This window comes from Cannabis sativa, chromosome 1 (assembly GCF_029168945.1).
Source record: "Cannabis sativa cultivar Pink pepper isolate KNU-18-1 chromosome 1, ASM2916894v1, whole genome shotgun sequence".
Classification (NCBI taxonomy): domain Eukaryota; kingdom Viridiplantae; phylum Streptophyta; class Magnoliopsida; order Rosales; family Cannabaceae; genus Cannabis; species Cannabis sativa.
Window position 1 is genome coordinate 42,038,886 of NC_083601.1, and position 12,922 is coordinate 42,051,807.

Here is a 12,922-nt window from a genome sequence, read left to right on the forward strand (position 1 = left end):
ATTAAAATTATTTCACAATTATATTTAGTTAACGTCTTATCAAAAAAAAAATAACTTCTCAACCTATTCATATAAGAGTAATTTGCGGCAAAAATACCTAAGTTTTATCCCGAATAGCTGATAAATACCTAAGTCATATTTTTGGCGGTAAAAATACCTTCTGTCACACTTCTGGAACTTCCGTAGGTACCTCTCCGTTTTCTTTTAGGTAAGTGTCCACGTGTCATCCTTTCATTAGTCCACATCATTAATTTTTATTTTTCATTTTAAAATTTATTAAAAATTATTTAAAAATCATTTAAAAATAAAAAATATATATTTAAAATGTTTTAAAAAAATAAAAATAAAACTTATTTTTTAAATTAAAAAATTACAAAATTAAAATACACATAAAACTTAAGTATTTTTATTAAATTAAATTTTTTTAAAAAACTAAAAAGAATACGATTGAATATAGGATTGGTTTTTTTAAAAAATAAAAAGAATACGATTGAGAGATTGAGAGGAGAGAGAGATCGAGAAAAGAGAGAGAGTGTGTGACCAAACCAAGAACGACTGAGATTGAGAGGAGAGAGAGAGGGAGATCGAGAAAATACAGAGAGAGAGAGATCAAAACAGATCTGAGATTGAGAGGAGAGAGAGGGTAAGAGATTGAAACAGATCTGAGATTGAGAGGAGAGAGAGAGATCGAGTAAAAGAAAGAAAGGGAAAGATGAAGGAGGCCTTAGATTTGATCCAGCGAGGAAGATGACATGTTCTAGCCATAAACGACAGACTTGAAAGAGTTGGGATCAAGGTTTGGCCACTGTCGAAGGGTTGAAGAAGATGGAGGACTTCAAGAGATCGGCGGAGCACCGACGACGGAGGACGAGATCTGATGAAAGCAAATCGAGGCCAGTAGAAATCTCTCCTAACAATTTATTTTCATCTTGTAAATATGTTTGGGTGTTGGAAAAATGCAGGAAAAAGAAGAAGCAAAAAAATTATTTTTTGAGATTTCTAGATTTGTATGTCCTAGTTTTTTTCTGGGTTCTCTTTTGGTTTTGAAAAGTTTTTGTTGTTGTTGCTGCCTTGTTTTGGGGTTCTTGAGATTCAGATAAGAGAGAGAGAGAGAGAGAGAGAGAGAGAGAGAGAGAGAGAGAGAGAGAGAGAGAGAGAGAGAGAGAGAGAGAGAGATTTCTGGGAAAATATATCATTTTTTGAGATTTTTGAAAAACTACAAATAAACTATTAATTATGTATGTGATTGTTAGAGTTTGAAGATGAATATGAATTTTAATCTGTGTTATTCATATTTTTTTGATGGGTTTGTTCTATGTTCTTGTTCATTGTTCATACCCATATTTTTGTGGGATTTTATTAATTGTACGTTTATGTTTAATCAGTTCATTGTTCATAGACATTGTTAATCTAATATGTTTAATCAGGGGTTAATTAGAAATTTAAAAATATAATTAATGATTTTTAATTTTAATTAGTTAAAATATGAATTTCTAGATATTTTTTTTTATTTTATTAGATTTTAAATGAATTTTTAGATTTTTTAAATAAAAAATAAAAAAAGTTAATGACATGGACCAATGAATGAGGGACACGTGGATACTAACTTGGCACATAACGGAGAGGTACCTACGGAAGTTCAAGAAGTGTGACGGAGGTATTTTTACCGCCAAAAATACGACTTAGGTATTTATCTGCTACTCAGGAGAAAACTTAAGTATTTTTGCCGCAAATTACTCTTCATATAAATCCTCTAAAAGCAAATGTGCTATGGTACAATAAAAAACGGGCTAACACAAATGGGTCACGGTATTTTTGAAAATTAGATCCACCAAATGGTGGTTGATGTAAAACCTCTTTTTTTTTCCTAATATAAATTAGGAAAAATTACAAAAATATTGGAATTTGGGTTGGAAAATTTGATTTTCTATGCATTTTTTATACCTAAATTTGTTTCCCAAACTAATAGTTATAGCTATTGAAAAAATGGGTATACTTTTCCCTAAACCCTAAAATACCCCTCCCATATTTTTCAACCTCTCTCTCTCTTCCTCCTTTCTCTCTCAAATCAAACCCAAAACCCACGCACCTCCATGCCGAGCCACCTCCTCCACCGCACCTCCATGCCGAGCCACCTCCTCCACCGCACAAAATCCACGCCGATCCACCTCCTCCACCGCACCGCTCGACCGCCGCAACCACCGCACTGCTGGACACCATGACCACCACGAAAACCGACCAAAACTAAAACCCACACGCGCAGGTCCGATTCAGGCGTGAATGGTTGGGGAAGACGAAGACCCGATGTGTCCGATGGGCTGGGCTGGGTCCGATGAGGGCTGGGTTTGGTCCGATGGGGGCTGTGCTGGGTCCGATGGGGCTGGGTCCGATGGGGGGAATGTGTCCGATGGGCTGGGTCCGATGGGGGGGGGGGGGGCTGGGTTCATAGTCAAGTGTTGAGTCAGATTTGAATGAGGGAGTAATGTGAGAATTAAATAAATAGTGTCCTATTTTACTAATATAAGGTATTTTAGGTTTAAGGAAAAAAAATTCCCTTAATGTAAGGATAAAAAATCAAATTTCTCTTTGGGTTAACTTTTATAAAAATATTGTCATACGGAAAAGTTTTCAAAAATACTGTATTTTTATAAAACACTAGTAAAACACTAAACAGAACAACCCAAAACAACAGTAGAACAACTAAAAAATACCAGTAGAACACTAGTGAAAACTTAATACAGTATACTGCAGTATGAAACTTATAAAAAAACACAGTAAAAAAATAAAAAATACCACCTGACAGTATTGTAAAAAAATAACAAAAATTAGTATACCATGTAAATTTCCCTATAAATTAAGTAATAATGTGGTTTGAGGCTTATAACATCCAACCCAACCCACATAGTAATAATTAAGAGGGTAAATAAATAGGTGGTTTGGAGGGACAAATCAATGTCAGCGGAGGTTATTCTATTGGCAAGAGTAGTCCTTAATCAATGGAGAAGTGCTCAACAAAGGAGAATGGGGTCTTTATTTGTTCCTACGGGTTCAAGAATGGACTTAGAGCATTGGGTGAAACCGGTTATAGGAAAGATTAAGGTTAATGTCGATGGTGCAATCTTTGCAAGTGATAGTCGATTTGGAGCGGCAGGGGTGGCCCGGGATCATCAGGGTCGATTCATTGAAGGCTTCACGGTTTTGCGTGAGGGGTGTGTGGATTCGGCTATGGCCGAATTGGTAGGAGTTAAGGAGGCTTTGAGTTGGATAAAGAGGAAACAATGGGGATCGGTTGTGCTTGAAACCGATTCCTTGGTTGTTGTTCAGGCAATCTAAAGTATGATGAACATTCCTTCTCCTTTTGGTCTTCAAGTGGCGGTTTATCGTTCTCTTATGGCCGATTTGCCGTTAGTCACAATTAATTTTGTTAAACGTTCTGTAAACAAAGTTGCACATTGTCTTGCTCGTAGCTCTTGTTTGTATTCAGATCGTATTTTTAGCGAGGATAATGTTCCTGCTGATTTTCTTTCTATTGTAATGGTTGAATCTTCTTATTAATAAAGTTACCATTTTTCTTCAAAAAGAAAAAAAAAAAAAAAAAAAGGGGGTAAATAAATTAAACTTTGCTCAAGCTCAACAACCAAAGTTAATTTTCTCTTCATTAAATAATTAAATGTGCAAATTGATGTGAAGAAAACTTCAACTTATCAATACATCGAGTTGTATGCAACTTGTTTTTGAAAAAAACTTAAGCGAGTATTGACTGAATCATTGAAAACTTCAAATAGTAGTTAGCCTTTCACATCCTGCTAAATATATATATCTTACCCAAATATAATAGAGGAAATTACACTCTATACCTTTTCTATATTGTCTTCTTTTATTTTTACCTTCTTTTTTAAAATTTATTATTTTTACCTTTTTTTTTAAATATTGTACCAATTTTGCCCCTGTCACTTCAAGATACTCTCTATGTAATTCTCTTATGTAAGGGTATTTTGGGTACAATACATAAAAAAAGATGTATATCTCAAATAAATATAAAATTAGAGGTAAATTTGATTAATTGATGAATAAAAGAGGCATTTTTCAACTTACCCCAATATAATATCCAATTTATTATTTTGGTATTCTCGTACTTGTCGACACTAGTACTGTCGGTAAATTAATTACTAATTATAATCATGTATAGACTTTTTCACAACAACCAAAAAAAAAAAAAAAAAAACTGTGTCTTCCAAAATCCTAAGCACCCATGGAAGATATATATCCCGAAAGACTTTTTCCGATTGTGTCCTTTTAAAAATAAATAAATTAAATTACTTTGTTGACTTTTTATTCAGATAAATGAAATTTTATGTTAAATTTGGCCTAAAAAAATAAGTATGTGTTATATTTACTCTATTATTTACAATTCTTATTATATTAATAGTTAGTTAATATTTTATTGAAAAAATATATAAAATTATTTTTTTTATTATTTAAATAATAATAATATGGTAAATAAAAAAATAATATAAAATTTAGTAAAAATCAATATAATATTAATGACATTATAATTAATAAAAAAAGTAATGATATTAATTGTGCTAAATTTGGTATAATAAATTTTAGCATGTGCCAAATTTAGTATATTTTTTAGTATTTATCAAATTTAACATACTTTTTAGAACAGACCCGCCAAACACATATGTTAATTTAGAATTCTCATGGGCTTGAGAACTCGCGAGCGGTCCAATTCCTTATGGATCTTGTTATCCAGAAGAAATTCAATTTTTTTATTGTGAAACTATTTGTTGTCAGGGAATTGTGGAGAGGTTCGTATGGGTTATGAAGGGTATTTTTTTGTTGAAACACAAGGTCATAGTGGCGCATTGAAATGTTTTGGAAAGTTACTGAAGAAACTAAGTTACTTGGTTTTTCTAAAAACCACATTAATGATATGGCTATCTCGGTTTGGAGGTTTAGTGACATGGAGGTTAACAGGCTTATATGGTGAGCCGAATAGGAGGTTTAGATAGGATACTTGAGACTTGGTTTGTACTCTGAAGGGCAATCTTCTCTTTTTGGTGTATTATTGACAATTCTAAATAATGTGATGCTGAGAAGAGGGGAGGAAGGGCATAACTATTAGGGGTGCTCACAAAGTATCCGATCCAATCCAATCCGTACGATCCAATCTAATCCAATCCGCAAAATGCGGATATCCGCACTTGTGCGGATTGGATTGGATTGAAAAATCTAAAATCCGCACTTGTGCGGATTGGATGTTGTTTGACCTCAAAAAATAACCGATCCAATCCAATCCGCACTTAATTATATATATTTTTAAAAAATTATAATATGTAATATATATTAATTAAAAAAAGACACAAACTTCTAATTTCTTAATTTTTTTAGTAATATATTGAGTTGGTGCATTTTATTTATTTTGTAATAAAAAACACAAGAAAAATAATTCTTATCCGCATTGACACATACACATAAAGTTTAAATATATATATACTAGCTTATTTATTTTAATAATTAGATACATATATATTTTAGTGTAAATCTAAAAATAAGTATATATATATATATATTTTTTTGATTAAGATAAGTATATATATATATTAATATATATGTATATTGGTTTAATTTGTATATAAATAGAGATGGAAATAGATTAGTATTGGAGATTAAGAAACAATAGTCTTTTTTTAATTTTTTTTTCTATGAAATATTAAATAATTTATTATTAAAAAAGTAACTGATCCAAAATAACCGATCCAATCCGCACTATTGCGGATTGGATTGGATTGGATTTAAACTCTTATGCGGATCGGATTGGATCCAAAATATGAAATCCGCACTTAGTGCGGATTGGATGTTGTTTGACAAAAAAAGTGCGGATTGGATCGGATGAACACCCCTAATAACTATAGATGAATATATAGGATCACATAATTACTTATAATATTATGTAGTTTAGATTAGTTAATATCATTAGTGCACAATTTAATTAGTACGACATATATTAATCATTATTCATAATGAATTAGAATTTCATAATTTGGCGGGCCACATCACTTTGCAAGAGAGAAAAAAATTAAAGGATAACGGAGCTAGCCATCAAATAATATAATTAATATGAGTTAATATATTATTAATTATTCATGCACATGTATGCAGACAGTAGAATACTTAATTTCGCTTGGGGGAGTAGAGAAAGGTACGTTAAATCGCAAAAATGAGAGAGCGTGGGATCTTGTAAATCGCCTTCCAATGACCGAGAATAGAAAGAAAATCGAAAAGGCAATGGGTATTACGAAAAGTAAGCGATTTACGTATCGATGGATTCTTGAGCGCCTGGACGACTACAAAGGAGAATGGCTAAAAGAGATGAGGGGATCAATCATGGTGGTGGCCACCGTTATAGCAACGATGACGTTTCAAACGGCCACCAACCCACCAGGTGGCGTCTGGCAAGAGACCTCAAACAGCCACGTGGCGTTCGATGGGTATGTTTACTTTGACTGCGACGTAAATATATGTATAGCTGGAACGTCGGTGCTGGCTCATGCCTGGGAATCTCACTATCTCCAATTCATTAGATATAACAGCTCGGCTTTTATAGCTTCGCTAAGCGTTATACTTTTGTTAATTGGAGGACTCCCTCTAAAGAGCAAGACTTGCGTTTGGCTCTTAACTATGGCCATGTGTGCCACTTTGACGTTTATGGCTCTTACTTTTCTCAAGGGTATGTACATAGTGACTCCTTATCATATTGCACATACCATAAATAGGATCTACGACACGTCGTTTAAGATGTGGATTGGGTTGCTCGCTATCATCGGTGTGGTCCATACTATAATCTTTCTCATTTCTCTCTTCATCTATCATACAAATTATGAAACTTCCAATAATATTAAGTTGCGGAGGACTGCCTCAGTACATGATCACGACACTACTTCTTCTGGCCGTAATGATGATAATGATTCGGTTGCTTTAGTAATGGCCTAATAAACAAAAATAATACTAAGTTCGTACGTACGTTCTACCTACCCCAACCTAGCTAATATATAATATATGTGTGTACTACGTTATATATGCTTTACCATGTGTAATAATCAGTTATATTTTGAGCGTGTTTTCCTTCCTATTATATATATATATGTAAAAGTTTGCTTGATAATAAAGGGGCTGGGTGATTAATCTATTGTATCTGCAATCTATAATATATATATATATATATATATATATATATATATATACATGTCCTAGATATCTATTTATATAATTATAAAATCCTTTAGCATTTAACTTTCCTTTCTTATATACATGCATGCTGACTTTTTCCACGATCATTTCTAATTGATGATCACCTTTTTAAAGAGAAAATTATCACTCTTCATCGTATAGTGCATGTTCATTCCTTTTCAAAAATAAATAAATACAAAGATTAGTCATGTTTAGTTGTGTTCATCAAATTAAGTTATATTATTTTAATTATCACCTAAAAATTAGTGTCATTTTTAAATTTCGTATGAAGTGATATATATATACATATAAAAATATATATGTGTACGTGGAATGAGTAAATTAACACAATTCAATCATAGGTGAACATTTTTGTATTGTATTAAATGAAATTGGTAGTCTTTATAATAATTTTAAAGATATTTGTTTTTTGCATTTGTTCAAAATATTTTAATGTTCTAGTCATAGAGCTTAACTAAATACACTTCAACTACATCTTGTAGTAATTCTTTTGATGGTGGAATTATCCAAATTGTATTCATAATTAAATGGTGCAGTTGAGACTTTTTCCGAAAAAAAGAAAAAAAAATCATCAACTATATAATAAACTAATTAGAAATGCTAAAAAGGCACCACAGTCATTCTCCCTCACAGTCGTTCTCCTATTGTGCCTCACTTTTCACAATTTTATAGTATATGTAAATTCTCCTAAAATATTAATGCCCCACAATTTATATATATATATATAAATATATATAAAATGTTTTACTTAAAAAATTTCTCTTTTCGTTTAATTTCTTTTCAAAACTGTTAAAGCAAAAAAAATTTACATTATGAATATTAAAATTAATAATTATGTGAAACATATATAAAATGCAATACTTATGTTTAATTAAAGTAATATATTTTCATTTTAATTTATGGTGATATTAAATATTTGTGATAATTTTTTAGAAGTGTGAACTTAATAATGGTCAAGCCACTTGTATGAGATATATTTGAATATTTTGGAAATTTTGGGTATAAATTAATTGACTGAACACAGCGCAATTAGTTTATAGACTTTTAGTCACTTTGGGTTTTAGAAGAAAACTCATTTTTAATGTCACACTTGAATAAGTTTAGAGATGATCACTTGAATTATTATTCAATTTTGAGGAGAATCAGATAACCAAAATTTTGTATTGACCTGATATTTTGTATTTTTATTTTTATATATATTTTGACTCGACCTTGAATAACTTAGCCAGTGGACCGAGACACTGGACTCAACCTTGCTTGGACTCCAGTCTTGACCCCGGCTTTGACCTCAGACTCGAATTTGGTCAGGACCCCAACCCCAGACCTCGGACCCCAGTAGACCTTGAGCCCTACTCCCCACCCCGACCATAACCCAAGTATCAATTTTCTTGGGATTTCTACGTTAAGTATATATTGATGTGAAAATTAAGATTAGGATCCAAAGCATTTACTTCTCCAAATTATACAATTTTATTTATTTTCTTCCCAAAATTTATCATATATACATCCATCTAACGAATAATTTGACACTTTATGAAAAATAACCTTTTGATTTTTATGGATAGAAATAAATTTATGAGTGGAGAATATTAATTGCTAAAGTTTTGTGCTTTCATGTTAGCTGTGTACATTTAAAGTAATTCTTCCAAGTTGCTTCAAAAAGAAAATTCTTCCAAGTGAGTTGTCAGTATCATTTAACCAGAATCGTCTCTAATGGAGCTTTTATACCTATGAAAGAGTAATATACATCATAGAGCTTCGACAGAACTCTATTCTCCCCTTATCACCTACTTTTGGCCATTCTATCTCGCTCAAAATAAAAGAACACTGTTATTAGGTATTAATGGTATCTAGTAGTACTACTACCACCAATTGATTATATATATCTTATCTAAGATGAAAACCCCTAGGAAATAAAAAATATCAAGTTCATCAGCTGCTGAGCCCTCTCAAGTTCATCATGACGACATTAACAGAAATCGAAACTGGGAGTCAGAGAGATCACTATGATGATTATACAACTATGATGATCAAGCTTTATGAGGCTGCAGTGAAAGGATGTGTAGAGACACTGAATTCATTGCTTGAAGAAGATAAACTCCTTCTAAGTAAGATTTCACTCACTCGTTTTGTTGAAACACCTTTACACATCTCATCACTACATGGCCATGTTGATTTCACTAAACAACTTCTTAACCACAAACCAAAACTGGCATCTAAGCTAGACCACCACAAACGCTCACCTCTTCACTTGGCTGCCTCAGAAGGACACGTGGAGATAGCCCGAGCCTTGTTACACACAAATAAAGATGTATGCATGGTTGAAGACAATGATGGGAGAATACCTCTCCACTATGCTGCCATGAATGGTTGTGTCGACTTGATTCATCTACTCCTTATTAGCGCAGGAGTGGAATCAGTTTGTCAAAAGCTTCCAAGTGGGGAAACAGCACTACATCTTTGTGTTCAACATAACCATTTAGAGGCTCTGAAATTGTTGGTAGAATCAGCAGTATTGTCACTGAGTCTTAATAATAGCACAGAAGTTCTCAATGCAAGAGTGGTTGAAAGTGGTAACACCATTTTGCATCTAGCAGTCATCCAGAGGCAGGTTGAGGTAAGCAGTTTTTTTCTTAGCTGCTACAATTTTTCAAATCTATTTGGATAAAAAAAATAAAATATATTAGGACTATTTTGTACTATGTAATTTTGATTGAGTTTGTTGTTTTGTTAAATAATAAAATAAACCATATATTTTATTTAATAAATGGTAATAGCACTATGAGCTCAATTTTAGTTAATTTTTTTTAATAACAACTTAAAGATAATTTCTAAAACGAACGGATTAACGTAACCAATTTTGTAATAATATATTTAGATCGACTTATTATTAAATTTTATTTTGAATAAAAAAATTAGTTTAGTACTATTTTAAAAAATATGGGCTCGTTTGGAACGCCGTATTAGGTCGTATTGTATTGTATTATATTGAATTGTATTTTATGCAATATTTTTATGTAAAACTATATGTGATATTAACTTTTATGTACACCTAAATATATAATATTTTAGTATAAATTAAAGTTTAACATAGTATTATACAAAAATATGATATATAATCCAATTCAATATAATACAATACAATGCAAACTAATACGTAAAGAATAATATTATATTGTAATAATTTGGCTATAAAAATTATGTATATTAGGCTTTTTTTTTTTTTTTTTTTTTTTTGCAAAAAGAAAAACTACACATATTTTTTGGTGATCTTTTGAAATATTATAATAAAGACATACACAATCTACTCCCTAAATTAACTGCTTTTATATATACCCACTTAGACTGTAGAGTACTTGGTTTCTATGAAAGAGATGGACAAGGACATCTTGAACTGGAAAGATCATAAGGCCTCTGATCTCCTTAACGACCAACCACAAGACTTCAACACCTTCAGACTCCAACGTGTGATGATGATGAACATGAAACAGCAGCCAATGTCGACTACGTGTCATAATAATAATAATAATAAATCACTTTTAAGCAAGCAATGGATTAGTATACACCTAAGGAAACAAAGGAGGCAATGGTTGAAAAACGTAGAAGGATCAATCATGGTGGTGGCCACTCTCATTGTGTCCACCACATTTCAGGCCGCAGTTAACCCTCCCGGCGGTGTCTGGCAACAAACAAACAACACAACCCAAGCAAGCAACGACATTTCTGATTGCAGCAACCAAACATGTATTGCAGGAACTTCGGTCATGGCTCATATTGACAACGACAATTATGCCTTCTTTGTTTGGTTCAACAGCATTGCTTTTCTGGGTTCTCTTAGTATAATAATTTTGATTATTGGGGGAGTACCTATGAACAATAAGTTTTGGATTTGGCTATTTGATTTGGTGTTGTTTGTCACTCTGTTTTGCGTGGGTGAGTCTTTCTTACATGCCAATATCTTAGTGACTCCAGATCATGGTGATTATTATGAAAGCCTTGATACGGTATACAAATGCTCCATTTATGTGTGGGAGGGGATGTTTGTGGTTATGGGGGCTTGGCACCTTGCTTACCTTGTCATTAAGCTACGAAATTGGTTGCACAAGCGCAGCTGCTGCAATATTAATGGCAGAATTAAATAATTCGGTGGGGAGCCTCATAAATAATTGAGAATATTTGTTAGCTTGATTTTTGTTTCTATTTGAAAGAATGAATAAATTGTAGTGTTAATTAAGGAACTAATTACGTACGCGTGCATGGTAAGTATTACGTTGTCGTTTAATTTGCAGATGTAAAATGTTTCAAATTAATACCGAAAGGGTCAATGAATTAATTGTGACAAAGAATCACACCACTATATTATTACAAAATAGATAGTACTGCTACCAACCTCCACATCTAAATTGGAACTATAAACCCAAATCAGTGGAACTATATTGAAATTAAAACAACAAATTGAGAAGGGGCACACTGGTGAGCAATAAATATTGACAACTTGATTGGTTATAAGACGTTTGCAAGAAGACTCTTGATCACCAATAGTAAACAATAGATATTTGGGAGCCCAAAACAAAAAATTAAACGTCTCATTAGGCCTTTACAGAGAAGATTCTTAACTAACGGTTGAAAGCTTAAAGAAGAGATAACATACCTCTGTTGAGGCCAATGTGTGCTGGCAAAGAGATGTGGTCTATAGAGAGGCGCCTTGTTCGAAGGTGAGGGTAGTATGGTTTGGTTTCGTGGTTTGGGATGCTTGGAAGGTTAGGTCCAGCGTTTTCTCAGTGGTTGAAGACTCAGTCCTTTGCAAATCGAGTTGCACATTTTATTGCTATATGAACATTGCTATTAGGCACCAGCCTAGCACCTTCTCGACATGTTGCGTTACAATTGGCTAGTCATACTTCCTAAAAACTATTATATTAAATTATATGGGACCCGATATTTAGTTAGTCCAATAGCGATATTGACACATCTGAAAGTGCTAGGTGCTTAATTTTTAGCATTTCAACATAATTTTACTTAAATGTTTAATGGGACTCTTAATTTTTTATTTTGGACTCCAAAATAGTGTGGGCTCTAAGTACGGAGCTAGCCCGTGAGCCCCGGCTTCATGCCATACTTAGAGCTTTCCATAGCAAATCACCAGTACATATAAACCATCTGCGACGTCCACCCTCCTCATAACGTTCTGAAACTAGTCCATAATAATGCCCAAATCACGCCCTACTGCTGCAAAACCAGAAAACTCGCAATACTCCCATACCAAGCATATAGGCATGAAACCAATGAAAAGCGCTCCACATAGGGCACAATTTTGCTCCATATTCACATGTTTATTTGTCAAACTTTGACGTGAAGGAAGACACTTTGATAACGTCCTCCACATAAAATCTTTAGCCTTTCCGAGATACTATAATTAAGTTGCCAAATAATTAAACTTATAGTACGCAAGAAAATAACACTTAAACGTCCTTATTCACATGTAATTACGCTTGGGCATTTTATTTTCCCAATTAATTTTAAACGTATAAATGTATATACGTACCAAGATTGAATAGGTTTTTTTATATATAATTATTATTTATAATGGTTTTTCCCCAAAAATATGGTGTCTAATTATGAGACAAATAATCAGTATTGCCTGAAGAAAAAATTTATTAGAGAA

General features: G+C 32.6%; 2 protein-coding genes across 2 annotated transcripts; both read left to right on the forward strand.

Moving 5' to 3' along the window:
* The first annotated feature begins 6,162 nt into the window (after positions 1 to 6,162).
* Positions 6,163 to 7,198, forward strand: LOC115704532 (uncharacterized). The gene has a single exon (XM_061109944.1). It carries the CDS (start codon positions 6,163 to 6,165, stop codon positions 6,997 to 6,999), a length of 837 nt encoding a protein of 278 aa, XP_060965927.1. The 3' UTR covers positions 7,000 to 7,198.
* A 1,799-nt stretch (positions 7,199 to 8,997) lies between these two features.
* LOC115707154 (ankyrin repeat-containing protein BDA1-like) lies at positions 8,998 to 11,496 on the forward strand. The gene is made up of 2 exons (XM_030635021.2): positions 8,998 to 9,874; positions 10,602 to 11,496. The coding sequence occupies exons 1-2, from the start codon at positions 9,218 to 9,220 to the stop codon at positions 11,397 to 11,399; spliced, it is 1,455 nt and encodes a 484-aa protein (XP_030490881.2). The 5' UTR covers positions 8,998 to 9,217; the 3' UTR covers positions 11,400 to 11,496.
* The last annotated feature ends 1,426 nt before the right edge of the window (positions 11,497 to 12,922 follow it).

Excerpts from the sequence above, each read along its gene's own strand:
- LOC115704532 (XM_061109944.1), top strand. The coding sequence starts at position 6,163 with ATGCAGACAGTAGAATACTTAATTTCGCTTGGGGGAGTAGAGAAAGGT.
- LOC115707154 (XM_030635021.2), top strand. The coding sequence starts at position 9,218 with ATGACGACATTAACAGAAATCGAAACTGGGAGTCAGAGAGATCACTAT. Across the intron at positions 9,875-10,601 it reads TCATCCAGAGGCAGGTTGAG|ACTGTAGAGTACTTGGTTTC; the intron begins GTAAGCAGTTTT and ends ATACCCACTTAG.